This window comes from Gadus morhua, chromosome 4 (assembly GCF_902167405.1).
Source record: "Gadus morhua chromosome 4, gadMor3.0, whole genome shotgun sequence".
Lineage (NCBI taxonomy): Eukaryota > Metazoa > Chordata > Actinopteri > Gadiformes > Gadidae > Gadus > Gadus morhua.
The window spans coordinates 41186806-41213276 of record NC_044051.1 but is presented as its reverse complement, the minus strand read 5'-3'; the positions used below and the strand labels follow the sequence as shown (position 1 = coordinate 41213276).

The following is a 26471-nucleotide window of genomic DNA, read 5'->3' as shown; positions in this document are numbered from 1 at the left end:
TGTTTTTCCATTTTTATTAACATCAGAAAAGTATTTTTACATTTGATTATGTTGGCATTCATGATTACGAAGTATAAACTAACAATAATGTTTAGATGATTATGAAATACAATTCAATCCTGAAACCATGCTATACATGAATGCAACCACTAACAACTGTATAGCAGTAAACCTTAAAAGACTGGAGCAAACAGACAATGAAGAATATAATGTTATATAATTATTTAGAATGGGTTATCATTTATAATAGTCTGGGTTCACTTCCTACTGAATTACTCCTTGTTGTATTACAGCAGTACGATATTAATACAGTTCTCTCAGATCTCACATGGTAGAGATTCTAATTCAGGAAACAGCATTAGTTGTTTTGGTCGTTGGATTATTTTACTATCAAACAAAGGTCCTAGTCTGTTTGATTGACAGGTGAGATGATCAGGGGGGCAGAGTTTATACCTTCCGCATGTAAACATGGACCGAGGATTGGATAGAGAGGCTCAATAAAGCTGCAGCCAGTAGCAGAGTAGACATGAACCCCTGCTTCCACATCATAGAAGGAGACCAGACCCTCATCATAATCAACAAACACCCCCACCTTCTGGAGCTCAGCTCTCAGAGGGAGACGGACATCAGAGTCATCATTGAATACAAACTCATCCTTGTTGAAGTAAAGAGTCCAGTAACCTGTATCAGGGGTCGCTATGATCAGATCTTTTCTGTTGATGGACTCTCTGGCCACTCCTACATACCATCGAGTCTTGTCTTTAACCTGGACCTCAAAGTAAAATCTCCCTGAGAAGCTCTGCCTCGTGAGCACACGTATCTTCTTTGTAAATCTCTTAGGGTTGTCTGGAAGTTCCTTCCACACACCTCCATCATGTACTTGTTTCCAATCCTCAGACAGGATGAGATGGGGATGAGCTGTATCAGGATCCAGAGTCACATCTACTTCATACTTCTGGACCATCTTCAGTTCAGCATCACTCAGCTTGATCATCTCCATGTTCAGTGTCTCCTCCAGCTGATCCAGGGATCTCCTCAAGGTCCCTACGTATGACGGAGGACGGACCTCCACCGTGGTCCAGTCCCTGGTGGGTGGAGGATCCTTCAGGGATCTGAAGGTCTGGAGGAAGTGGAGGTGGTCTTCAGTGTGTGAGAGCTGCTTCACCGCTGAGCTTCTATCGGTCAGATCTTCTATTTCCTGCTCCAGCTCTTTGATGAGGTCTTCAGCTTGTTTCTCTGTGGATTTCAGTTTCTCTTTAACCATTTGGTTGAGGTCATCCTGGCACCTTTCAATGGAGCGCTTCAGAGCATTGAGGACGTGCACACCATCGGCTATCTCTCTGTCTGCATCTGCTTTGCTGCGCTTTACTGTGTCTTTAATCTCCTGAATATTATTTAGTCTCTCCTTGATCATCTGCTGGACTTCAGCCTCCATCTTCCCCAGCTGGGCCATCTTCACTTCATATTCCTCCGTTTGAGGTACTTCCAGACTGTCCATAGGCTCGACCTGCTGATGGTTCATCAGGACTGCGACTCTCTGATGTGGCTCCAGGTGGGTTTGGCAGAAAGACACACGACACTCTAGACAGGACTGCACAGCCTTCAGCTGGGTCCCAGTACAGATGTCACAGGGAACTTCTCCGGGTTTAACACAGAGCTGATCTTTTACTCGTTTGGATGTTTGAAACTGAGCGGCCAGCTCAGATAAGAGGATATTAATCCGTAAATCAGGTCTTGTGTTGAAAGCCATCTTGCAAAGAGGACATTTGAAAATGACTTGTTCATCCCAGTGCTTTGTAATACAGGTTTTGCAGAAGTTGTGTCCACATTGTGTGGAAACTGGACGGTTGAACACATCTAGACAGATGGAACATGAAAAGTTCTCTGCAGACCCGGAAGTGTTAGCAGAGGCCATTCCTAGACACAGACGACAAGGTTTATGTATTGAGCAAGTCCATTATTTATTTAATTCCCTAAGGAAGAGAGGTTTTAACTTCTCTGAACGTTATGCTGCTTTACTCACCTTGTTGTTGTTTCTGTCTGTCAGACTACTTGTTTCAAAATGTGTTTTCCTTTCCTCCTGAAAGAGAGAACTGCTCCCACGTCGGATTGACTTGGCTTCTGGGAATGTTACGTTTTGTTTCCTCATCAAGACGTCCTCTCCTCTCCTCCCCTAACACCTGGCTCCTCCCCTAACACCTGGCTCCTCCCCTAACACCTGGCTCCTCCCCTAACACCTGGCCCCGCCAGCACGGATGCACAGTTCACTGACATTCATGCGCTGTTCTTTCAAATATATTTTAAAACAGAATATAGGACAAAGCACGGACAAAGAGATGGTGCAAACATGACCGGAGACATTGTGTTGATCTAATGTTGATTTGCTACTGTAACTGGGATTGAGAGCTATTCAAAAACAATTGACTTGAATTGACTTTTCACGAGGCTGGTATTTTCTCTACAGTCTTCATATAAACAACCCTTTCCCCGTGTGTCCAGGTTGTATGTGCTAGTATGGTTTGTGATTTGATGTTGAGTTAACGCTGGTAGTTGTATATGGCTCATCCCTCACCTCATTAAACAGCTGCATCATGAGGCTCAGGGTAGGGCAGACGAACCAGACCAACCAGTTCCCAATTCAGAGACAACACAGTCAGTGCCAGCGACAGTAAAAACAAACCTAAATTGTGCCATGGCAGTTAACAATGTCACATTATAACCGGTGTATTATGGGTAGCTTTTACGTACCAGGGACGACCAGTGTGAAAATCTGAAGTGATGGACAACTGGTTTAATAGATTAGTTCAATTAGTTATTTATGCTTATCAAGGTGTGATTGAGCAAAATTATTTTCCACTAATCCAATGCGGTGTTACATCATTTCAATACATGGATTTCCTTATGTTCCTTTGAGCCAACTGAATGGGTGGAGTCCGACGTCTGATGTCTGGCTGACACTCGTTTTCCATTGAGAGGTGGGGCTTGATTGCAGATCAGGTATTCACCGTCTTTGAGGTGGAGCCAGAACATTTGACTGAGGTAACCTGATGACCCAGAACTGGTAGTATCAGTGAACGAGTGCAGTAGTATGTGTTTAAAGAGGGCCATTTGAGACCATATTTACCTACGTTTTTAAAATGTGATGCATTTGAGTTGAGATTTGGACCAGGATGAATCCACGTCGCTACTATGTAACCCACTGCATCACCTTTCATGAAATCAAAGAACGAAAAACAAGAAAGCACTTTATGTGTTTGGTTGCTGTATGATGTCATCAAATAAGGTTCTTCATTTCCCTGTTGTACACACAAACACAGCATGGAACCAGTCAGTCAGTCAGTCGGTCAGTCAGACTTTCTCTCTCTGTCTCTGTCTCTGTCTCTGTCTCTCTCTCTCTCTCTCTCTCTCTCTCTCTCTCTCTCTCTCTCTCTCTCTCTCTCTTTTTATAAACGGTTCATAAACAGTTTTAATAAGCGGTGACTCAGCAGTTTTAATAAACGGTGACTCAACAGTTCCAGTAATCCTTTGGGTGATTTGAATCTCTCGTCGCTGGTGGCTCGACCAGTAGAGCTGTCAGTTGGTGCCGCGCCCTCAGAGAACCACAGAACGGCCCGCAGTTCAGGGAGGAACTCAATTCAGGAATTAATGCAGGACTTTTAATCGATACTTCAAGCAGCCTTCTTTCCTACACCATATACAGATCGGTTTCCATTACTTCTATTGGATGTCTCCATCTCCAGGTGGAACACCTGCTGGTTCAGGTATCACTTCTGATTGGCTGATAGGGTGACCCGGTCCTTCTGATTGGCTGATAGGGTGACCCGGTCCTTCTGATTGGCTGATAGGGTGACCCGGTCCTTCTGATTGGCTGATAGAGTGACCCGGTCCTTCTGATTGGCTGATAGGATGACCCGGTCCTTCTGATTGGCTGACAGGGTGACCCGGACCTTCTGATTGGCTGATAGGGTGACCCGGTCCTTCTGATTGGCTGATAGGGTGACCCGGTCCTTCTGATTGGCTGATAGGGTGACCCGGTCCTTCTGATTGGCTGACAGGGTGACCCGGTCCTTCTGATTGGCTGATAGGGTGACCCGGTCCTTTTGATTGGCTGATAGGGTGACCAGGTCCTTCTGATTGGCTGATAGGGTGACCCGGTCCTTCTGATTGGCTGATAGGGTGACCCGGTCCCCTGCTGATTGGCTCTGGTGCCACACACCTGTCCTGGGCTTACTGAAACTGAACTGAAGGGGCGTTCACGGGGAGCCGGCAGCCCTGGAGCCCCACGATGAACCAGGACTGTTGAGGGCCTCAGGGGCCCCTGCTTGGTTGGTGTGTTCAGACTCCTCGTCCACAGGACCCCCGATGTCCCCCCTGAGCAGCCCAGACCTGGGCCTTCATCTCACTGGACGCTCTGGATACAAACGTCTGCTAATGATCACATTATGAGTTATGGTTTGGCTAACATGATCTTCTGTAGTTGGAGGTGAGAGAAGGTTGAGGAACCAGACGACGAGTCTTGTTTTTAATGATATTGAGATTTGGTTTGGCACTAAAAAGCTGCCAACAATCTATGCTTTCTTTATCTTATCCCGTCTCATTCGGTGCAAATAGTTCTTCCTGTAAAGTGTTTCACGTTTGTACTTCTTTTTGAATGGAGTAAGTACACCGGGGGTGATTCCCTAAACCAGGCGGTCGGTGGCTTGTCCACAGCGTGTGACGTCATCAGTCGGCCGAAGTTCAGCACCTTGGAGAGCGACAGCGGAAGACGTCTCCCACTCTGGGCCCTATTTTAACGGTCTGAAACGCAAGTGGGAAAGCGCAAAGCGCAAGTAGCTTTGTGGGCGGTTCTACGGCGCTATCGCTATTTTACAGGCGGATAAATGACGCTTGCGCCGCGGCGCAAGCGTCAAAAGGGTTGGTCTGAAGCAGCCTAATTACCCGTAGGTGTGGTTTGGGCGTAACGTGCATCAAACCAATGAGAGTGCCAGCTCCCATCCCCTTTAAGAGCCATGAGCGCATTTGAATCGGACGAGTTGATATTTTGACAGCGCGTCTGCAGTCTCCGATGAAACAGATGCACATGAATTTGCAAATGGCTTAGTTTATTGCCAAATAATGTGGCCTAATTCACACATGGAATAAGGGGTTTTCTTCCACAACTTCAGAAATACTGAGTCCTCAAATAAATTTCGGCAAAGAAAACGTATGATAGGCTATAACATATGATATGCGGTAACTGTGGTTCTATTTAATGATATACGCAATACATTATAAACATTGTTTCTTATGAGTATTGTATGCTATCCTAATATGCATGTGTCCCCGCGGTAATATACATTGCCATTGATTGTATTATGCGTTACGTGTTTTAGGTTGCCCAAGTGAAGGAGTTCAAGTACCTCGGGGTCTTGTTCGCAAGTGAGGGAACTATGGAGCGTGAGATTGGCCGGAGAATCGGAGCAGCGGGGGCGGTATTGCGTTCGCTTTACCGCACCGTTGTTACGAAAAGAGAGCTGAGCCGCAAGGCAAAGCTCTCGATCTACCGGTCTATCTTCGTCCCTATCCTCACCTATGGTCATGATCGGGTTGGGTGATGACCGAAAGGACGAGATCGCGGGTACAAGCGGCCGAGATGAGTTTTCTCAGAAGGGTGGCTGGCGTCTCCCTTAGGGATAGGGTGAGAAGCTCAGCCATCCGTGAGGAACTCGGATTAGAGCCGCTGCTCCTTTACTTAGAAAGGAGTCAGCTGAGGTGGTTCGGGCATCTGGTAACGATGCCCACATGGGCGCCTTCCTTGGGAGGTGTTTCAGGCACGTCCAGTGGGGAGGAGACCTCGGGGAAGACCCAGGACTAGGTGGAGAGATTATATCTCAACACTGGCTTGGGAACGCCTCGGGATCCCCTCGTCAGAGCTGGTCAATGTGGCCCGGGAAAGGGAAGTCTGGGGCCCCCTGCTTGAGCTGCTCCCCCCGCCACCCGACCTCCGATAAGCGGACGAAGATGAGATGATGATGAGAGTGTTTAGTTTGCGTGTGTTTAAACAGAGCACACACGCGCGCCCGCATTCATTAATTCTTTTTAACACTCACTCGCGGTAAAACAATGTTTTTCACGATCAAATAGGCCTACTCATCAATCCTAAAAGTTTTGGGCATGTAGGCCTACACGATGTCTGTGTCAAGAAAATATGTGTTTGCTGTACGGTGTTTGCAGATGCATTGATTAAAAAGTAGCCTACAACTTATTACCGCTGCATCAGCTGTTCTTTCCCAAATAATTTACCAAGAATGTGCGGCTAGGTAGATGAGAGAAGCAAAGTGTATGCGCGAGGTGCACAAGCAATCCGTATGCATTGCATGCGCATGTATGCTTGCGCCCTTAAAATAGCATCTGTACAACGCGCCACTGACTTTAAACCAGGTATTTCCTGGTCAGTAGCGCAATGGTATTCAGAGACGGCAAAATACCGTTTGCGCCAGAACACGCCTCCTCCTTCCGCCGAACCGCCCCTTGGGGCGCAAGATCATTCCCTAATTTACCGGCGAGTGGCGCAGGTGGCAAAAGAGCGCTCTGCGCCAGTTGTAAACTAGCAACGACACATGCGCCAGTGACTAAGTCATTTGCGCCGGATGCAAGATAGGGCCCTCTGTCTGCTGCGGCTATCCTCGACACACCGGCCACCAAGCCGACGCCATAAAAACGTTGTATTCATTTAACACCTTCATGTTTTTCAACGATGCGATTCTATTAATACTGTGTGTGAGAAAGAGACCGCAGACGACTCTTACCTGAACGGCTGATCAAAAAAGTGAATGAAAGAAAGTAATTTGTACCTTAATCATGCGATGAAGTGCAAAAAAGAGGATCATGTGTCACAATATTAAATAAATGGTCAAATTAGGCGTACTACAAAAGCGTAGGATCAGGGACACACAAAGAAGGTTCCGCCCCTCTGTGCTGATACCCGCTCCCGCCACTGGGTGTCGCTCACAACACTGATTATGGGACTGCTGCTTCCATGCGCCGGGGCACAGGTAGTAGACAATAGTGAAGACAAGATCAACGTGTATTTACTCATATGTAATGTGCACGCTGAACAGTACTCAACACAATCCTGGATGAGCTAGAAAGGAGAGCAGACATAGGAGATAGGAGCGGAAGAAGAGAGAGAGAGGAGGAACTAAGATGAGAGGAAGGAGAGAGGAGAGATGACAAGACAAAGTCACAGTACTCAGACACACGGGGAGAATCTTGACATGTAGTAACTGTGATCTTTGTCTTACACATGTTGGGTTGTTGTTTGGTGGAAATCAAAAGTCATTGACTCATCAGCTATTTTTCCATTTTTATTAACATCAGAAAAGTATTTTTACATTTGATTATGTTGTCATTCATAATTACGAAGTATAAACTAACAATAATGTTGAGATGATTATGAAATACACATCAAACCTGAAAGCATGCTATTCATGACTGCAACTATTAACAATTGTATAGCAGTAAAGCTTAAAAGACTGAAGAAAACAGAGAATGAAGAATATAATGTTATCTAATAATTTAGAACGGGTTATCATTTATAATAGTGAGGGTTCACTTCCTATTGAATTACTCCTTGTTATATGACAGCGGAAAGATATGAATACAGTTCTCTCAGATCTCACATGGTAGAGATTCTAATTCATGAAACAACATTAGTTGCTTAGGTCATTTGATTATTATAAGATCAAACAACGTTTCAAGCCTGTTTGATTGACAGGTGAGATGATCAGGGGGGCAGAGTTTTTACCTTCATAATCATAGATACCTGGACCGAGGAATGGATAGAGAGGCCCAGTGAAGCTGCAGCCAGTAGCAGAGTAGATATGAACCCTGGCTTCCACATCATAGAAGGAGACCAGACCCTCATCATAATCAACAAACACCCCCACCTTCTGGAGCTCAGCTCTCAGAGGGAGACGGACAGAAGGGTTATCATTAAATACAAACACATCCTTGTAGGAGAAGAGCGTCCAGTAACCTGTCTCAGGGGTCACTATGAACCGATCTTTTCTGTTGATGGGCTCTCTGGCCACTCCTACACACCATCCATTCTTGTCTTTAACCTGGACCTCAAAGTAAAATCTCCCTGAGGAGAAGCTCTGCATCGTGAGAACACATAGAACCTGTGTAAATCTCTTAGGGTTGTCTGGGAGTTCCTTCGCTACATCTCCATCATGTACTTGTTTCCAATCCTCAGAGAGGATGAGACAGGGATGAGCTGTATCGGGATCCAGAGTCACATCTACTTCATACTGCTGGACCCTCTTCAGTTCAGCATCATCACGCAGCTTCTTCATCTCCATGTTCAGTGTCTCCTCCAGCTGATCCAGGGATCTCCTCAAGGTCCCTACGTATGACGGAGGACGGACCTCCACCGTGGTCCAGTCCCTGGTGGGTGGAGGATCCTTCAGGGATCTGAAGGCCTGGAGGAATTGGAGGTGGTCTTCAGTGTGTGAGAGCTGCTTCACCTCTGAGTTTCTATTGGTCAGATCTTCTTTTTCCTGCTCCAGCTCTTTGATGAGGTCTTCAGCTTGTTTCTCAGTGGATTTCAGTTTCTCTTTAACCATTTGGTTGAGGTCATCCTGGCACTTTTCAATGCAGCGCTTCAGAGCAGTGAGGACGTGCACACCATGTGCTATCTCTCTGTCTGCATCTGCTTTGCTGCGGTAAACTGTGTGTTTAATCACCTGAATATTTTTTAGTCTCTTCCGGATCATCTGCTGGACTTCAGCCTCTATCTTCCCCAGCTGGGCCATCTTCACTTCATATTCCTCCTTTAGAGGTACAACAGGATGGGACTTGTGGTCTGTCTCTGTGCAGAACTGACACACACACACCTGTTCAGTCTGGCAGAAGAGCTCCAGAGGTTGATTGTGTTTCTTACACATCCTGTCTTCCAGACGGTCCATAGGCTCGACCAGCCGATGCTTCTTCAGGCCTGCGACTCTCTGATGTGGCTCCAGGTGGGTTTGGCAGTAAGAGATAAAACACACTAGGCAGGACTTAACGGCCTTCAGCTGGGTCCCAGTACAGACGTCACAGGGAACTTCTCCAGGTTTAACACAGAGCTGATCTTTTACTCGTATGGATGTTTGAAACTGAGCGGCCAGCTCTGATAAGAGGGTATTAATCCGTAAATCAGGTCTTGTGTTGAAAGCCATGTTGCAAAGAGGACATTTGAACTTGACTTGTTCATCCCAGTACTTTGTAATACAGGTTCTGCAGAAGTTGTGTCCACATGGTGTGGTAACTGGACTGTTGAACACATCTAGACAGATAGAACATGAAAAGTTCTCTTCCGACCCGGAAGTGTTAGCAGAGGCCATTCCTAGACACAGACGACAAGGTTTAAGTATTGAACAAGTTCCCTCTTTTTTTAATTCCCTAAGGAAGAGAGGTTTTAACTTCTCTGAAAGTTATGCTGCTTTACTCACCTTGTTGTTGTTTCTGTCTCTCAGACTATTTGTTTCAAAATGTGTTTTCTTTTCCTCCTGAAAGGGAGAACTGCTTCCACGTCGGATTGACTTGGCTTCTGGGAATGTTACATTTGTTTCCTCATCAAGACGTCCTCTCCTCTCCTCCCCTAACACCTAGCTCGTCCCCTCCTCCCCTAACACCTTGCCCTGCCAACACGGAAGCATAGTTCACTGACATTCATGCGCTGTTCTTTCAAATATATTTGAAAACAGAATATAGGACAAAGCACAGACAAAGAGACGGTGCAAACATGACCGGAGACATTGTAGTGATTTAATGGTGATTTGCTACTGTAACTGGGATTGAGAGCTATTCAAAAACAATTGACTTGCATTGACTTTTCACGAGGCTGGTATTTTCTCTACAGTCTTCATATAAACAACCCTTTCCCCGTGTGTCCAGGTTGTATGTGCTAGTATGGTTTGTGATTTAATATTGAGTTAACTCTGGTAGTTATATAAGGCTCATCCCTCACCTCATTAAACAGCTGCATCATGAGGCTCAGGGTAGGGCAGACGAACCAGACCAACCAGTTCCCAATTCAGAGACAACACAGTCATTGTTAACTGACACTGCCGTGGCAGTTAACAATGTCAGATTATAACCTGTTTATTATGGGTAGCTTTTACGTACCAGGGACAAAAATCTAAAGTGATGGATAACTGGTTTAATAGTTTAGTTCAATTAGTTATTTATGCTTATCAAGGTGTGATTGAGCACATTATTTTCCACTAATCCAATGCGGTGTTCCATCATTTCAATACATGGATTTCCTTATGTTCCTTTGAGCCAACTGAATGGGTGGAGTCTGACGGCTGACGTCTGGCTGACACTCGTTTTCCATTGAGAGGTGGGGCTCGATTGCAGATCAGGTATTCACTGTCTTTGAGGTGGAGCCAGAACATTTGACTGAGGTAACCTGATGACCCAGAACTGGTAGTATCAGTGAACGAGTGCAGTAGTATGTGTTTAAAAGAGGGCCATTTGAGACCATATTTACCTACGTTTCTAAAATGTTCTGCATTTAAGCTGAGATTTGGACCAGGATGAATCCACATCACTACCATGTAACCCACTGCATCACCTTTCATGAAATCAAACACCGAAAAAAAACAAAAAACTTTGTGTTTAGTTGCTGTATGATGTCATCAAATAAGGTTCTTTATTTCCCTGTTGTACACACAAACACAGCATGAAACCAGTCAGTCAGTCAGACACTCTCTCTCTCTCTCTCTCTCTCTCTCTCTCTCTCTCTCTCTCTCTCTCTCTCTCTCTCTCTCTCTCTCTCTCTCTCTCTCTCTCTCTCCCTCCCTCCCTCTCCCTCTCCCTCTCTCTCCCTCTCCCTCTCCCTCTCCCTCTCCCTCTCTCTCTCTCTCTCTCTCTCTCTCTCTCTCTTTATCCCTCTCTCTTTATCTCTCTCTCTCTCACTCTCTCTCTCTCTCTCTTTTTATAAACGTTTCACAAACAGTTTTAATAAACGGTGACTCAACAGTTCCAGGAATCCTTTGGGTGATTTGAATCTCTCGTCCCTGGTGGCTCGACCGGTAGAGCTGGCAGTTGGTGCCGCGCCCTCAGAGAACCACAGAACGGCCCGCAGTTCAGGGAGTAATCGATACTTCAAGCAGCCATCTTTCCTACACCATTTACAGATCGGTTTCCATTACTTCTATTGGATGACCCAATCTCCAGGTGGAGCACCTGCTGGTTCAGGTATCAATTCTGATTGGCTGATAGGGTGACCCGGTCCTTCTGATTTGCTGATAGGGTGACCCGGTCCTTCTGATTGGCTGATAGGGTGACCCGGTCCTTCTGATTGGCTGATAGGGTGCCCCGGTCCTTCTGATTGGCTGACAGGGTGACCCGGTCCTTCTGATGGGCTGATAGGGTGACCCGGTCCTTCTGATTGGCTGACAGGGTGACCCGGTCCTTCTGATTGGCTGATAGGCTGACCCGGTCCCCTGCAGATTGGCTCTGGCGCCACACACCTGTCCTGGGCTTACTGAAGCTGAACTGAAGGGGCGTTCACGGGGAGCCGGCAGCCCTGGAGCCCCACGATGAACCAGGACTGTTGAGGGCCTCAGGGGCCCGGCTTGGTTGGTGTGTTCAGACTCCTCGTCCACAGGACCCCCGATGTCCCCCCTGAGCAGCCCTGACCTGGGCCTTCATCTCACTGGACGCTCTGGATACAAACGTCTGCTAATCATCACATTCTGAGTCATGGTTTGGCTAACATGATCTTCTATAGTTGGAGGTGAGAGAAGGTCGAGGAACCAGACGACGAGTCTTGTTTTTAAGGACGTTGAGATTTTGTTTGGCACTAAAATGCTGTCAACAATCTATGCTTTCTTCATCTGATCCCGTCTCATTCGGTGCAAATAGTTCTTCCTGCATAGTGTTCTAGGCGTGTACTTCTTTTTGAATGGAGTAAGTACACCGGGGGTGATTCCCTAAACCAGGCGGTCGGAGGCTTGTCCACAGCGTGTGACGTCATCAGTCGGCCGAAGTTCAGCACCTTGGAGAGCGACAGCGGAAGACGTCTCCCACTCTGTCTGCTGCGGCTGTCCTCGACACACCAGCCACCAAGCCGACGCCATAAACACGTTGCATTCATTTAACACCTTCATGTTATTATCGATGCAATTCTAATAATACTGTGTGTGAGAAAGAGACCGCAGACGACTCTTACCTGAACGTCTCACAATATTGAATAAATAGTCAAATTAAGTGTACTACAAAAGAGTAGGATTAGGGGCCCACAAAGAAGGTTCCGCCCCTCTGTGCTGATACCCGCTCCCGCCACTGGGTGTCGCTCACAACACTGATTATGGGACTGCTGCTTGTATGCGCCGGGACACAGGTAGTAGACTATAGTGAAGACAAGTCAAACATTACACATATGTAATGTACATGCTAAACATTAATTAACACAATCCTGGATGAGCTAGAAAGGAGAGCAGACATAGGAGATAGGAGCGGAAGAAGAGAGAGGAAGGAGAGAGGAGGAACTAAGATGAGAGGATGGAGAGAGGAGAGATGACAAGACAAAGTCACAGTACTCACACACACGGGGAGAATCTTGACATGTAGTAACTGTTATCTTTGTCTTACAAATGTTGGGTTGTTGTATGGTGGACATTAAAAGTCATTGACTCATCAGCTGTTTTTCCATTTTTAATAACATCAGAAAAGTATTTTTACATTTGATTATATTGTCATTTATGATTCCGAAGTATAAACTAACAATAATGTTCAGATGATTACGAAATACACGTCAATCCTGAAACCATGCTATACCTGACTGCAACCACTAACAATTGTATAGCAGTAGACCTTAAAAGACTGGAGAAAACAGACAATGAAGAACATAATGTTATCTAATAATTTAGAATGGGTTATCATTTATAATAGTCAGGGTTCACTTCCTAATGAATTACTCCTTGTTTTATGACAGCAGTAGGATATGAATACAGTTCTCTCAGATCTCACATGGTTGAGATTCTAATTCAGGAAACAACATTAGTTGATTTGGTCGTTTGATTATTTTATTATCAAACAAAGTTCCTAATCTGTTTGATTGACAGGTAAGATGATCAGGGGGGCAGAGTTGTTACCTCCATAATCATGGTTGCCTGGGCAGAGGAATGGATAGATAGACTCAGTAAAGCTGCAGCCAGTAGCAGAGTAGATATGAACCCTGGCTTCCACATCATAGAAGGAGACTAGACCCTCATCATAATCAACAAACACCCCCACCTTCTGGAGCTCAGCTCTCAGAGGGAGACGGACAGCAGGGTCATCATTAAATACCAAACCATCCTTGTTGAAGTAAAGAGTCCAGTAACCCGTCTTAGGGGTCAAAATGATCCAATCTTTTCTGTCAATGGACTCTCTGGCCACTCCCAACCCCCATCCAGTCTTGTCTTTAACCTGGACCTCAAAGTAAAATCTCCCTGAGAAGCTCTGCCTCGTGTGAACACATCTACCCAGTCTAAATTTCTTGGGGTTGTCTGGGAGTTTCTTCCTCACACCTCCATCATGTACTTGTTTCCCATCCTCAGAGAGTATGAGACAGGGATGAGCTGTATCAGGATCCAGAGTCACATCTACTTCATACTGCTGGACCCTCTCCAGTTCAGCATCACGCAGCTTCTTCATCTCCATGTTCAGTGTCTCCTCCAGCTGATCCAGGGATCTCCTCAAGGTCCCTGCGTATGACGGAGGAAGGACGTCCACTGTCGTCAAGTCCCTGGTGGGTGGAGGATCCTTCACGGATCTGAAGGCCTGGAGGAAGTGGAGGTGGTCTTCAGTGTTTGACAGCTGCTTAACCTCTGAGCTTCTATTGGTCAGATCTTCTATTTCCTGCTCCAGCTCTTTGATGAGGTCTTCAGCTTTTTTCTCAGTGGATTTCAGTCTCTCTTTAACCATTTGGTTGAGGTCATCCTGACACTTTTCAATGCAGCGCTTCAGAGCAGTGAGGATCTGCACACCATGGGCTATCTCTCTGTCTGCATCTGCTTTGCTGCGGTAAACTGTGTCTTTAATCTCTTGAATATTATTTAGTCTCTCATGGATCATCTGCTGAACTTCAGCCTCTATCTTCCCCAGCTGGGCCATCTTCACTTCATAATCCTCCTTTAGAGGTACAACAGGATGTGACTTGTGGTCTGTCTCTGTGCAGGACTGACACACACACACCTGTTCAGTCTGGCAGAAGAGCTCCAGAAGTCGGTCGTGTTTCTTACACATCCTGTCTTCCAGACGGTCGATAGGCTCGACCAGCCGATGTTTCTTCAGGACTGCGACTCTCTGATGTGGCTCCAGGTGGGTTTGGCAGTAGGAGATAAGACACACTAGGCAGGACTTCACAGCCTTCATCTTGGTCCCAGTACAGACGTCACAGGGAACTTCTCCCGGTTTAACACAGAGCTGATCTTTTACTCGTATGGATGTTTGAAACTGAGCGGCCAGCTCTGATAAGAGGGTATTAATCCGTAAATCAGGTCTTGTGTTGAAAGCCATGTTGCAAAGAGGACATTTGAACGTGACTTGTTCATCCCAGTGCTTTGTAATACAGGTTCTGCAGAAGTTGTGTCCACATGGTGTGGAAACTGGACTGTTGAACACATCTAGACAGATGCAACATGAAAAGTTCTCTTCAGACCCGGAAGCGTTAGCTGAGGCCATTCCTAGACACAGACGACAAGGTTTATGTATTGAGCAATCCCATTATTTTTGTTATTCCTATATTGCAAAAGTGTTTTTAACTTATCTCAAAGTTGTGCTGCTTTACTCACCTTGTTGTTGTTTCTGTCTGTCGGACTATTTAATGCGTGTTATTATCTCCTGAAAGAGAGAACAGTTTACACGTCGGGGTGCTTTAGGTTTCGTTTCCTCAACATGAGAGAGGGGTCTGGCTGCAGACATCCACCCACACGCACTTCCGCTGCAGACAGAAACATCAACCCACACGCCGGAAATTGCGTGCTGGTGGATGTCTGGAGCGCGAGTTGCACATTATTCAACAGCGCCCCCTCGGGTCACACTTTTCGGTGGGTCGCAGAATTCGGTGTAACAACGGGACTCACTGCACGAAGATGTGACGTTCGGCTCAGCTGCACTTGGAGGTTATGGTAGGTCACGGTGACTATTCAAAACACAGCGATACAATTATAAATGCACGAGGCTTGCATTTCTTTACCGATCTATTAGTTTCATTAAGTTTAGATTTTTTCATCAAACAAATAACAGAACGTTACACCAAAATGAAGCATTTGTTGTTTTAATCCACACTGAGGTGTAATTTTTGCAAGATAGGCAAAAAAATTTTGTAAACGTTGTGTAGCCTATAGTCGGTCTTATTAAACGATTTTAGAGATTTGTTGATGTGTTGTGAGCATAAACGATTTTAAGATTTGGACTTTTGACAGTCATCTGTAGTCCAAAACAGAGTTAAGTTGTGATAAAATAATTACCACGAATTTAATTGACGCAGCTCGTTTCGCTTTAACTAGAGTTGCACCTCTCAGCTGTTCATCTCCGCAGCGGTGGCTGAGAAGTGTGATATCATTCAATAGACAAAATCGATCGTTAAATATTCGATCTGCCTGTTTAGTTCATACAATCTGTTTATAACTAAGAGATCATAGCACTTAGTTCAGTTAAAAGGGGTAAAAGAGATGAAAAATGTAATAAAACGGATAAAAGTTAATGAATTACTGTTATGTAATAGCCTACTATCCTGTCTCAGATTCTAAATGTTCAATGTCCCCCAGTCAATAGGGTGCTAGGATTTTTATTTTTTATTATCCGATTTCCGGCGTGTGGGTGGATGTTTCTGTCTGCAGCGGAAGTGCGTGTGGGTGGATGTCTGGAGCGTGTGGGTGGATGTCTGCAGCTAGACTCTCTTGCAACATGACGTCCTCTCCCCTCCTCTCCTCACACCTGGCTCCGCCCCTTCGGTGCGTGGGCGCAGCACTTCATTCATTCACTGTGTCGGCCTCTTCAAATGCGTTGATGTGTGTTGTCTTCTTTCTGGAGTTAAGAGAGAGCCGGTGCAGAATATAGACATGATTCGATGGTTATTTACAACTGGGATCATCGTTGTAGATCTATTTGGGCTTCCGGGGCTTCCCCGAATACTTTTTAACCAACCCCGATCCGATTTTCAACAGAAATAGACAGAGAGCAAAGAGCTGTTCATTGGCGCTACGCTGCTGTAGGAACTCTCCCCGATGTGCACGCGCAAAATGCACACACGAGTAGCAGATCTTACAGCAGCAGGCAGCGATACGATCTGGTCAGCGGGGGATTTCCTTTTGCTTTTGGAAAGCTTGCTGCGTTTGAAGTACTAGTGCACCCCCTGTTGGTAAAAGTGAGTCACACACACACACACACACACACACACACACACACACACACACACACACACACACACACACACTACACAAGTGGCTCCACTTAGCCTCTGAGCAGCGGGTACATTATTTCAATTTTTTTATTGATATTTTTTGCCTAAACACTGTGTGTGTGTGTGTGTGTGTGTGTGTGTGTGTGTGTGTGTGTGTGTGTGTGTGTGTGTGTGTGTGTGTGCGTGCCTGCGTGTCCATATTCCATACGCTACATCCAATCAGAATGCACCACATCCCCCTGAGTTCTCTGTCCTGCAACCCACATGCTCCGCCTCCTCTCCACCGTCTCTTCCTTATAAGGATTGACTTGATTCTTGAACTGGAATGATGTGGAGCTGCACGGCTCCTTCACAACGGACCGCCGCAGATCCGGATCATCCTCCTCCTCTCATGGTGTGATCCCCCCAACTTCATAGCAAGTCTCGATTGTTGACATAGAAAAAGAAACATCCAGTTGATAATAATCTAAAAGTATTGGTGGTCTTGCGGTTAAGTGCCTCGACCGATAATTTGAGGATTGTAGGTTCTACTCCCGCCTAAGACGACGTTGAGGTGCTCTTGAGCAAGGCACCTGCACCCCTGAGCGCCGTACTCTGTGGCTGCATCTCCGAGTGTGGTACTAGTAATAGTAGTACCTGGATGGGTTAAATGCAGGGGAGGAATTTCCCCAAGGGCATTAATAAAGGTTTAATTATTACTATTATTACGAGCCTGAGCGCCATTGCACCACAGTGATCCACTAGAGCTAGACTCCCCCAGTGGGAGTTCAACTGTACAACTATTTTAGATTCAGAAATCTAAATGTGTTGACCTTTGACATGTGAACACACATAGTGTGTTTCCACGCACGACAACAATGAACACAATCCTAGATGAGCTAGAGAGGAGAGCAGCGGTAGGAGAGAGGAGGAGGAGAGAGAGGAGAGGAGAGGAGGAGGAGAAGAGAAGGAGGAGGAGAGAGAGGAGAGGAGGAGAGAGAGGAGGAGGAGAGAGAGGAGAAGAGAGGAGGAGGAGGAGAGAAGGAGGAGGAGAGAGAGGAGAGGAGGAGGAGAAGGAGAGAGAGGAGAGGAGGAGGAGAGAGAGGAGAGGATAGAGGACAGGAGAGGGAAGCTGACAAGACAAAGTCTCGGCACTCAGACACATGGGGAGAATCTTTTAGATTCTGTGCATGGACTCCATTAAACGAAATTCAAACCATTGCCATTCAATTGGGATACTTTCTTCGACTACAGAAGGGGTGTACGCAGATAGTACAGTGCACCCTCTCCTTATGTGTGTGTCAAAACAACAAATGCATCCAAGGGTAATTGTAGTGTATTAAGTAATAATACATCTGCCTAAAGAAGCTATTTTGTGTGAAGATGCCAATTGTACGAGGGTAGAGCATGAGAGAGACCTCTGTTCCATGTATGACAATGTGTTGTCGGCCCTGTATGATGGTGGTAAACCTTTTCATAAACATGACACAGAACAAGAAGTCTAACAGTAGACCCGGCTGGAATGAGCATGTAGCGATGTATCATACTGAGGCTTGTGAAGCTTATAAACTCTGGATCACGGCAGGAAAACCTAAGCAAGGATCTGAGCTTGAGCATTAAATGCTTGCCAATGCCAGATCCAAGTATGCTGTGCGTTTCATATCCATAAATGAGCAATACATCTTATACCGTTGGAAAGCCTGTTTCGCTCCCTTTCAAATGGCGCCCCGTTGTAAGGGACAGGCATTTGTAGGATGAACAGCAGCTCTCAGTGTGTGGGTTGCGCCCATGAAAAATATGCAAAATCTTTTCTGCCATTGCCAAACAGGTTATTGTGCGGTTGCTATTGACACTTGTTTTGAGCTGTTGGCACGCCCAGGTGCTGCCAAGCAGGTGCCTGACTGGGCAACTTCAAGCTGGTGATCTGCAAAACCAAGTTGCGGCATTATTTGCAGTGAGCCCTAGTACCCTCTCCAAACTGGAGGCTAAGATCCATATAACGGGGGACGCCTGGAGACGGAGAGAGGAGTGATGACAAGTGGGGCAACCCCGATCGGCGGCGGCTGAGTTATTCAAAGGAGACGCTCAAACAAGGGTTGCGGGTCAGCGACCCCCCCCACTGTACTCACACACAAGGGGAGAATCTTGACATGTAGCAACTGTACGTTTTGTCTTACACATGTTGGGTTGTTGTATGGTGGACATTAAGAGTCATTGACTCATCAGCTGTTTTTCCATTTTTATTAACATCAGAAAAGTATTTTTACATTTGATTATGTTGGCATTCATGATTACGAAGTATAAACTAACAATAATGTTGAGATGATTATGAAATACAATTCAATCCTGAAACCATGCTATACATGACTGCAACCGCTAACAACTGTATAGCAGTAAACCTTAAAAGACTGGAGCAAACAGACAATGAAGAATATAATGTTATATAATTATTTAGAATGGGTTATAATTTATAATAGTCTGGGTTCACTTCCTACTGAATTACTCCTTGTTGTATGACAGCAGTACGATATTAATACAGTTCTCTCAGATCTCACATGGTAGAGATTCTAATTCAGGAAACAGCATTAGTTGTTTTGGTCGTTGGATTATTTTACTATCAAACAAAGGTCCTAGTCTGTTTGATTGACAGGTGAGATGATCAGGGGGGCAGAGTTTATACCTTCCGCATGTAAACATGGACCGAGGATTGGATAGAGAGGCTCAATAAAGCTGCAGCCAGTAGCAGAGTAGACATGAACCCCTGCTTCCACATCATAGAAGGAAACCAGACCCTCATCATAATCAACAAACACCCCCACCTTCTGGAGCTCAGCTCTCAGAGGGAGACGGACATCAGAGTCATCATTGAATACAAACTCATCCTTGTTGAAGTAAAGAGTCCAGTAACCTGTCTCAGGGGTCGCTATGATCAGATCTTTTCTGTTGATGGACTCTCTGGCCACTCCTACATACCATCGAGTCTTGTCTTTAACCTGGACCTCAAAGTAAAATCTCCCTGAGAAGCTCTGCCTCGTGAGCACACGTATCTTTTTTGTAAATCTCTTAGGGTTGTCTGGAAGTTCCTTCCACACACCTCCATCATGTACTTGTTTCCAATCCTCAGACAGGATGAGACGGGGGTGAGCTGTATCAGGATCCAGAGTCACCTCTACTGAATACTGCTGGACCCTTTTCAGTTCAGCATCATCACGCAGCTTCTTCATCTCCATGTTCAGTGTCTCCTCCAGCTGATCCAGGGATCTCCTCAAGGTCCCTACGTATGACGGAGGACGGACCTCCACCGTGGTCCAGTCCCTGGTGGGTGGAGGATCCTTCAGGGATCTGAAGGTCTGGAGGAAGTGGAGGTGGTCTTCAGTGTGTGAGAGCTGCTTCACCTCTGAGCTTCTATTGGTCAGATCTTCTATTTCCTGCTGCAGCTCTTTGATGAGGTCTTCAGCTTGTTTCTCTGTGGATTTCAGTTTCTCTTTAACCATTTGCTTGAGGTCATCCTGGCACTTTTTAATGCTGCGCTTCAAAGCAGCGAGGACGTGCACACCATCGGCAATCTCTCTGTCTGCATCTGCTTTGCCGCGGTTAACTGTGTCTTTAATCTCCTGAATATTATTTAGTCTCTCCTGGATCATCTGCTGGACTTCAGCCTCTATCTTACCCAGCTGGGCCGTCTTCACTTCATATTCCTCCGTTAGAGGTACAACAGGATGGGACTTGTGGTCTGTCTCTGTGCAGAACTGACATACACACACCTGTTCAGTCTGGCAGAAGAGCTCCAGAGGTTGATTGTGTTTCTTACACATCCTTTCTTCCAGACGGTCCATAGGCTCGACCAGCCGATGTTTCTTCAGGACTTCGACTCTCAGATGTGGCTCCAGGTGGGCTTGGCAGAAAGACATAAGACACACTAGGCAGGACTTCATGGCCTTCAGCTGGGTCCCAGTACAGACGTCACAGGGAACTTCTCCGGGTTTAACACAGAGCTGATCTTTTACTCGTATGGATGTTTGAAACTGAGCGGCCAGCTCTGATAAGAGGGTATTAATCCGTAAATCAGGTCTTGTGTTGAAAGCCATGTTGCAAAGAGGACATTTGAACGTGACTTGTTCATCCCAGTGCTTTGTAATACAGGTTCTGCAGAAGTTGTGTCCACATGGTGTGGAAACTGGGCTGTTGAACACATCTAGACAGATGCAACATGAAAAGTTCTCTTCAGACCCGGAAGTGTTAGCAGAGGCCATTCCTAGACACAGACGACAAGGTTTATGTATTGAGCAAGTCCATTCTTTTTTTAATTCCCTAAGGAAGAGAGGTTTTAACTTCCCTGAAAGTTATGCTGCTTCACTCACCTTATTGTTGTTTCTGTCTGTCAGACTATTTGTTTCAAAATGTGTTTTCTTTTCCTCCTGAAAGAGAGAACTGCTTCCACGTCGGATTGACTTGGCTTCTGGGAATGTTACGTTTTGTTTCCTCATCAAGACGTCCTCTCCTCTCCTCCCCTAACACCTAGCTCCTCCCCTCCTCCCCTAACACCTGGCTCCTCCCCTAACACCTCCCTCCTCCCCTAACACCTGGCTCCTCCCCTAACACCTGGCTCCTCCCCTAACACCTGGCTCCTCCCCTAACACCTGGCTCCTCCCCTAACACCTGGCTCCTCCCCTAACACCTGGCTCCTCCCCTAACACCTGGCTCCTCCCCTAACACCTCCCTCCTCCCCTAACACCTGGCTCCTCCCCTAACACCTGGCTCCTCCCCTAACACCTGGCTCCTCCCCTAACACCTGGCTCCTCCCCTAACACCTGGCCCCGCCAGCACGGATGCACAGTTCACTGACATTCATGCGCTGTTCTTTCAAATATATTTTAAAACAGAATATAGGACAAAGCACGGACAAAGAGATGGTGCAAACATGACCGGAGACATTGTGTTGATCTAATGTTGATTTGCTACTGTAACTGGGATTGAGAGCTATTCAAAAACAATTGACTTGAATTGACTTTTCACGAGGCTGGTATTTTCTCTACAGTCTTCATATAAACAACCCTTTCCCCGTGTGTCCAGGTTGTATGTGCTAGTATGGTTTGTGATTTAACGTTGAGTTAACGCTGGTAGTTACATAAGGCTCATCCCTCACCTCATTGAACAGCTGCATCATGAGGCTCAGGGTAGGGCAGACGAACCAGACCAACCAGTTCCCAATTCAGAGACAACACAGTCAGTGCCAGCGACAGTAAAAACAAACCTAAATTGTGCCATGGCAGTTAACAATGTCACATTATAACCGGTGTATTATGGGTAGCTTTTACGTACCAGGGACGACCAGTGTGAAAATCTGAAGTGATGGACAACTGGTTTAATAGTTTAGTTCAATTCATTATTTATGCTTATCAAGGTGTGATTGAGCAAAATTATTTTCCACTAATCCAATGCGGTGTTACATCATTTCAATACATGGATTTCCTTATGTTCCTTTGAGCCAACTGAATGGGTGGAGTCTGACGGCTGACGTCTGGCTGACACTCGTTTTCCATTGAGAGGTGGGGCTTGATTGCAGATCAGGTATTCACTGTCTTAGAGGTGGAGCCAGAACATTTGACTGATGTAACCTGATGACCCAGAACTGCAAGTATCAGTTAACGAGTGCAGTAGTATGTGTTTAAAGAGGGCCATTTGAGACCATATTTACCTACGTTTCTAAAATGTTCTGCATTTCAGTTGAGATTTGGACCAGGATGAATCCACATCACTACTATGTAACCCACTGCATCACCTTTCATGAAATCAAAGAACGAAAAACAAGACAACACTTTATGTGTTTGGTTGCTGTATGATGTCATCAAATAAGGTTCTTTATTTCCCTGTTGTACACACAAACACAGCATGAAACCAGTCAGTCAGTCAGTCAGTCAGTCAGTCAGTCAGTCAGTCAGTCAGTCAGTCAGTCAGTCAGTCAGTCAGTCAGTCAGTCAGTCAGTCAGTCTCTCTCTCTCTCTCTCTCTCTCTCTCTCTCTCTCTCTCTCTCATAAACGGTGACTCAACAGTTCCAGGAATCCTTTGGGTGATTTGAATCTCACGTCCCTGGTGGCTCGACCGGTAGAGCTGGCAGTTGGTGCCGCGCCCTCAGAGAACCACAGAACGGCCCGCAGTTCAGGGAGGAACTCAATTCATGAAGTAATGCAGGACTTTTAATCGATACTTCAAGCAGCCATCTTTCCTACACCATTTACAGATCTGTTTCCATTACTTCTATTGGCTGTCTCCATCTCCAGGTGGAGCACCTGCTGGTTCAGGTATCACTTCTGATTGGCTGATAGGGTGACCCGGTCCTTCTGATTGGCTGATAGGGTGACCCGGTCCTTCTGATTGGCTGATAGGCTGACCCGGTCCTTCTGATTGGCTGATAGGGTGACCCGGTCCTTCTGATTGGCTGATAGGGTGACCCGGTCCCCTGCTGATTGGCTCTGGTGCCACACACCTGTCCTGGGCTTACTGAAGCTGAACTGAAGGGGCGTTCACGGGGAGCCGGCAGCCCTGGAGCCCCACGATGAACCAGGACTGTTGAGGGCCTCAGGGGCCCCGTTTGGTCGGTGTGTTTAGACTCCTCGTCCACAGGACCCCCGATGTCCCCCCTGAGCAGCCCAGACCTGGGCCTTCATCTCACTGGACGCTCTGGATACAAACGTCTGCTAATGATCACATTCTGAGTTATGGTTTGGCTAACATGATCTTCTGTAGTTGGAGGTGAGAGAAGGTTGAGGAACCAGACGACGAGTCTTGTTTTTAATGATATTGAGATTTGGTTTGGCACTAAATAGCTGTCAACAATCTATGCTTTCTTTATCTTATCCCGTCTCATTCGGTGCAAATAGTTCATCCTGCAAAGTGTTTCACGTGTGTACTTCTTTTTAAATGGAGTATGTACACCGGGGGTGATTCCCTAAACCAGGCGGTCGGTGGCTTGTCCAAAGCGTGTGACGTCATCAGTCGGCCGAAGTTCAGCACCTTGGAGAGCGACAGCGGAAGACGTCTCCCACTCGGTCTGCTGCGGCTATCCTCGACACACCAGCCACCAAGCCGACGCCATAAACACGTTGTATTCATTTAACACCTTCGTGTTATTCAACGATGCAATTCTAATAATAGTAATATAATAAAATCTGTGTGAGGAAGATACCGCAGACGACTCTTACCTGAACGTCTCACAATATTGAATAAATAGTCAAATTAAGTGTACCACAAAAGAGTAGGATTAGGGGCCCACAAAGAAGGTGCCGCCCCTCTGTGCTGATACCCGCTCCCGCCACTGGGTGTCGCTCACAACACTGATTATGGGACTGCTGCTTGTATACGCCAGGGAACAGATAGTAGACTATAGTAAAGACAAGTCAAACGGGTATTTACACATATGTAAAGTGCATGTAAAACAATACTTAACCCAATCCTGAATGAGCTAGAAAGGAGAGCAGACATAGGAGATGGCAGCGGAAGGAGAGAGAGGAAGGAGAGAGGAGGAACTAAGTTGAGAGGATGGAGAGAGGAGAGATGACAAGACAAAGTCACAGTACTCACACACACGGGGAGAATCTTGACATGTAGTAACTGTGATCTTTGTCTTAAACATGTTGGGTTGTTGTATGGTGGACATTAAAAGTCATTGACTCATCAGCTGTGTTTCCATTTTTATTAACATCAGAAAAGTATTTTAACATTTGATTATGTTATCATTCATGATTACGAAGTATAAACTAACAATAATGTTCAGATGATTATGAAATAAACATCAATCCTGAAACCGTGCTATACATGACTGCAACAATTAAAAATTGTATAGCAGTAAACCTTAAAAGACTGGAGAAAACCGACAATGAAGAATATAATGTTACCTAATAATTTAGAATGGGTTATCATTTATAATAGTCAGGGTTAACTTCCTACTTAATCACCCCTTGTTCTATGACAGCAGTAAGATATGGATACAGTTCTCTCAGATCTCACATGGTAGAGATTCTAATTCATGAAACAGCATTAGTTGTTTTGGTCGTTTGATTATTTTATCATCAAACAAAGGTCCTAGTCTGTTTGATTGACAGGTGAGATGATCAGGGGAGCAGAGTTGTTACCTCCATATCTCCAGGACCATGGACAGAGGAGTGGATAGAGAGGCTCAGTAAAACTGCAGCCAGTAGCAGAGTAGATATGAACCCTGGCTTCCACATCATAGAAGGAGACCAGACCCTCATCATAATCAACAAACACCCCCACCTTCTGGAGCTCAGCTCTCAGAGGGAGACGGACATCAGGGTTATCATTAAATACCAACCTATCCTTGTAGGAGAAGAGAGTCCAGTAACCCGTCTCAGGGGTCACTATGATCAGATCTTTTCTGTCGATGGACTCTCTGACCACTCCTATATACCACGCAGTCTTGTCTTTAACCCGGACCTCAAAGTAAAATCTACATGAGGAGAAGCTCTGCCTCGTGAGAACACATATGTTTTTTGGTAATCTCTTAGGGTTGTCTGGGAGTTCCCTCCTCACACCTCCATCATGTACTTGTTTCCCATCCTCAGAAAGGATGAGACGGGGATGAGCTGTATCAGGATCCAGAGTCACATCTACTTCATACTGCTGGACCCTCTTCAACTCAGCATCACGCAGCTTCTTAATCTCCATGTTCAGTGTCTCCTCCAGCTGATCCACGGATCTCCTCAAGGTCCCTACGTATGACGGAGGACGGACCTCCACCGTGGTCCAGTCCCTGGTGGGTGGAGGATCCTTCAGGGATCTGAAGGCCTGGAGGAAGTGGAGGTGGTCTTCAGTGTGTGAGAGCCGCTTCACCTCTGAGCTTCTATTGGTCAGATCTTCTATTTCCTGCTCCAGCTCTTTGATGAGGTCTTCAGCTTGTTTCTCAGTGGATTTCAGTTTCTCTTTAACCATTCGGTTGACGTCATCCTGGTACTTTTTAATGGAGCGCTTCAGAGCAGTGAGGACGTGCACACCATCGGCTATCGCTCTGTCTGCATCTGCTTTGCTGCGGTTAACTGTGTCTTTAATCTCCTGAATATTATTTAGTCTCTCCTGGATCATCTGCTGGACTTCAGCCTCTATCTTCCCCAGCTGGGCCATCTTCACTTCATATTCCTCCTTTAGAGGTACAACAGGATGGGACTTGTGGTCTGTCTCTGTGCAGAGCTGACACACACACACCTGTTCAGTCTGGCAGAAGAGCTCCAGAAGTCGGTCGTGTTTCTTACACATCATGTCTCCCAGACGGTCCATAGGCTCGACCAGCCGATGTTTCTTCAGGACTGCGACTCTCTGATGTGGCTCCAGGTGGGTTTGGCAGTAAGAGATAAGACACACTAGGCAGGACTTCACAGCCTTCAGCTTGGTCCCAGTACAGACGTCACAGGGAACTTCTCCTGTTTCCACACAATGCTGCTCTTTTACTCGTAGGAATGTTCTAAACTGAGAGGCCAGCTCTGATAAGAGGATATTCACCTGTAGTTCAGGTCTTGTGTTGAAAATCTTGTTGCAAACAGGACATTTGTACCGGACTTGTTCATCCCAAAACTTTGTAATACAGGTTCTGCAGAAGTTGTGTCCACATGGTGTGGTAACTGGGCTGCTGAACACATCCAGACAGATGGGACATGAAAAGTTCTCTTCAGACCAGGAAGTGTTAGCAGAGGCCATTCCTAGACACAGACGACAAGGTTTAAGTATTGAGCAATTCCCTTATTTTTGTAATGCCATAACTGGAAAAGAGGTTTGAACTTCTCTCAAAGTTGTGCTTTTTCACTCACCGTTTCGTGGTTTCTGTCTCTCAGACAATTTTTTCCAAAATGCGATTTATTTTTCTCCTAACAGAGACTACTGCTTCCACGTCGGGTGGCTTTGGTTTCAATGAACCTTAGGTTGTATTTCCTTAACAAGACGTCCTCTCCCCTCCTTACTGGTTCCTCCCCTAATAGCTGGCTCCGCCCCCACGGACACAGTTCACTAACAGTTCAAGATCCACACTCTGGCCTTGGGTGCATTCATGCGCTGTAATTCA

General features: G+C 46.0%; 2 protein-coding genes across 3 annotated transcripts; both read right to left on the bottom strand.

Moving 5' to 3' along the window:
• LOC115543060 (E3 ubiquitin-protein ligase TRIM39-like) lies at positions 1-14940 on the bottom strand. Of its 2 annotated transcripts, XM_030355611.1 has the most exons (3): positions 14811-14940; positions 8109-9367; positions 1-772 (listed from the first exon to the last, which is right to left on the bottom strand). In XM_030355611.1, exons 2-3 carry the CDS (start codon positions 9363-9365, stop codon positions 404-406), a joined length of 1626 nt encoding a protein of 541 aa, XP_030211471.1. In that variant the 5' UTR covers positions 9366-9367; positions 14811-14940; the 3' UTR covers positions 1-403. The 2 variants fall into 2 exon arrangements, with proteins under 2 accessions (XP_030211471.1, XP_030211470.1); XM_030355610.1 differs by lacking the exon at positions 1-772 and having other exon boundaries at positions 7522-9367.
• Positions 12674-26471, bottom strand: LOC115541775 (uncharacterized). Its single transcript, XM_030353615.1, has 5 exons — positions 26221-26471; positions 24488-26112; positions 19195-20673; positions 14914-15027; positions 12674-14667 (listed from the first exon to the last, which is right to left on the bottom strand). Exons 2-5 carry the CDS (start codon positions 26108-26110, stop codon positions 13078-13080), a joined length of 4806 nt encoding a protein of 1601 aa, XP_030209475.1. The 5' UTR covers positions 26111-26112; positions 26221-26471; the 3' UTR covers positions 12674-13077.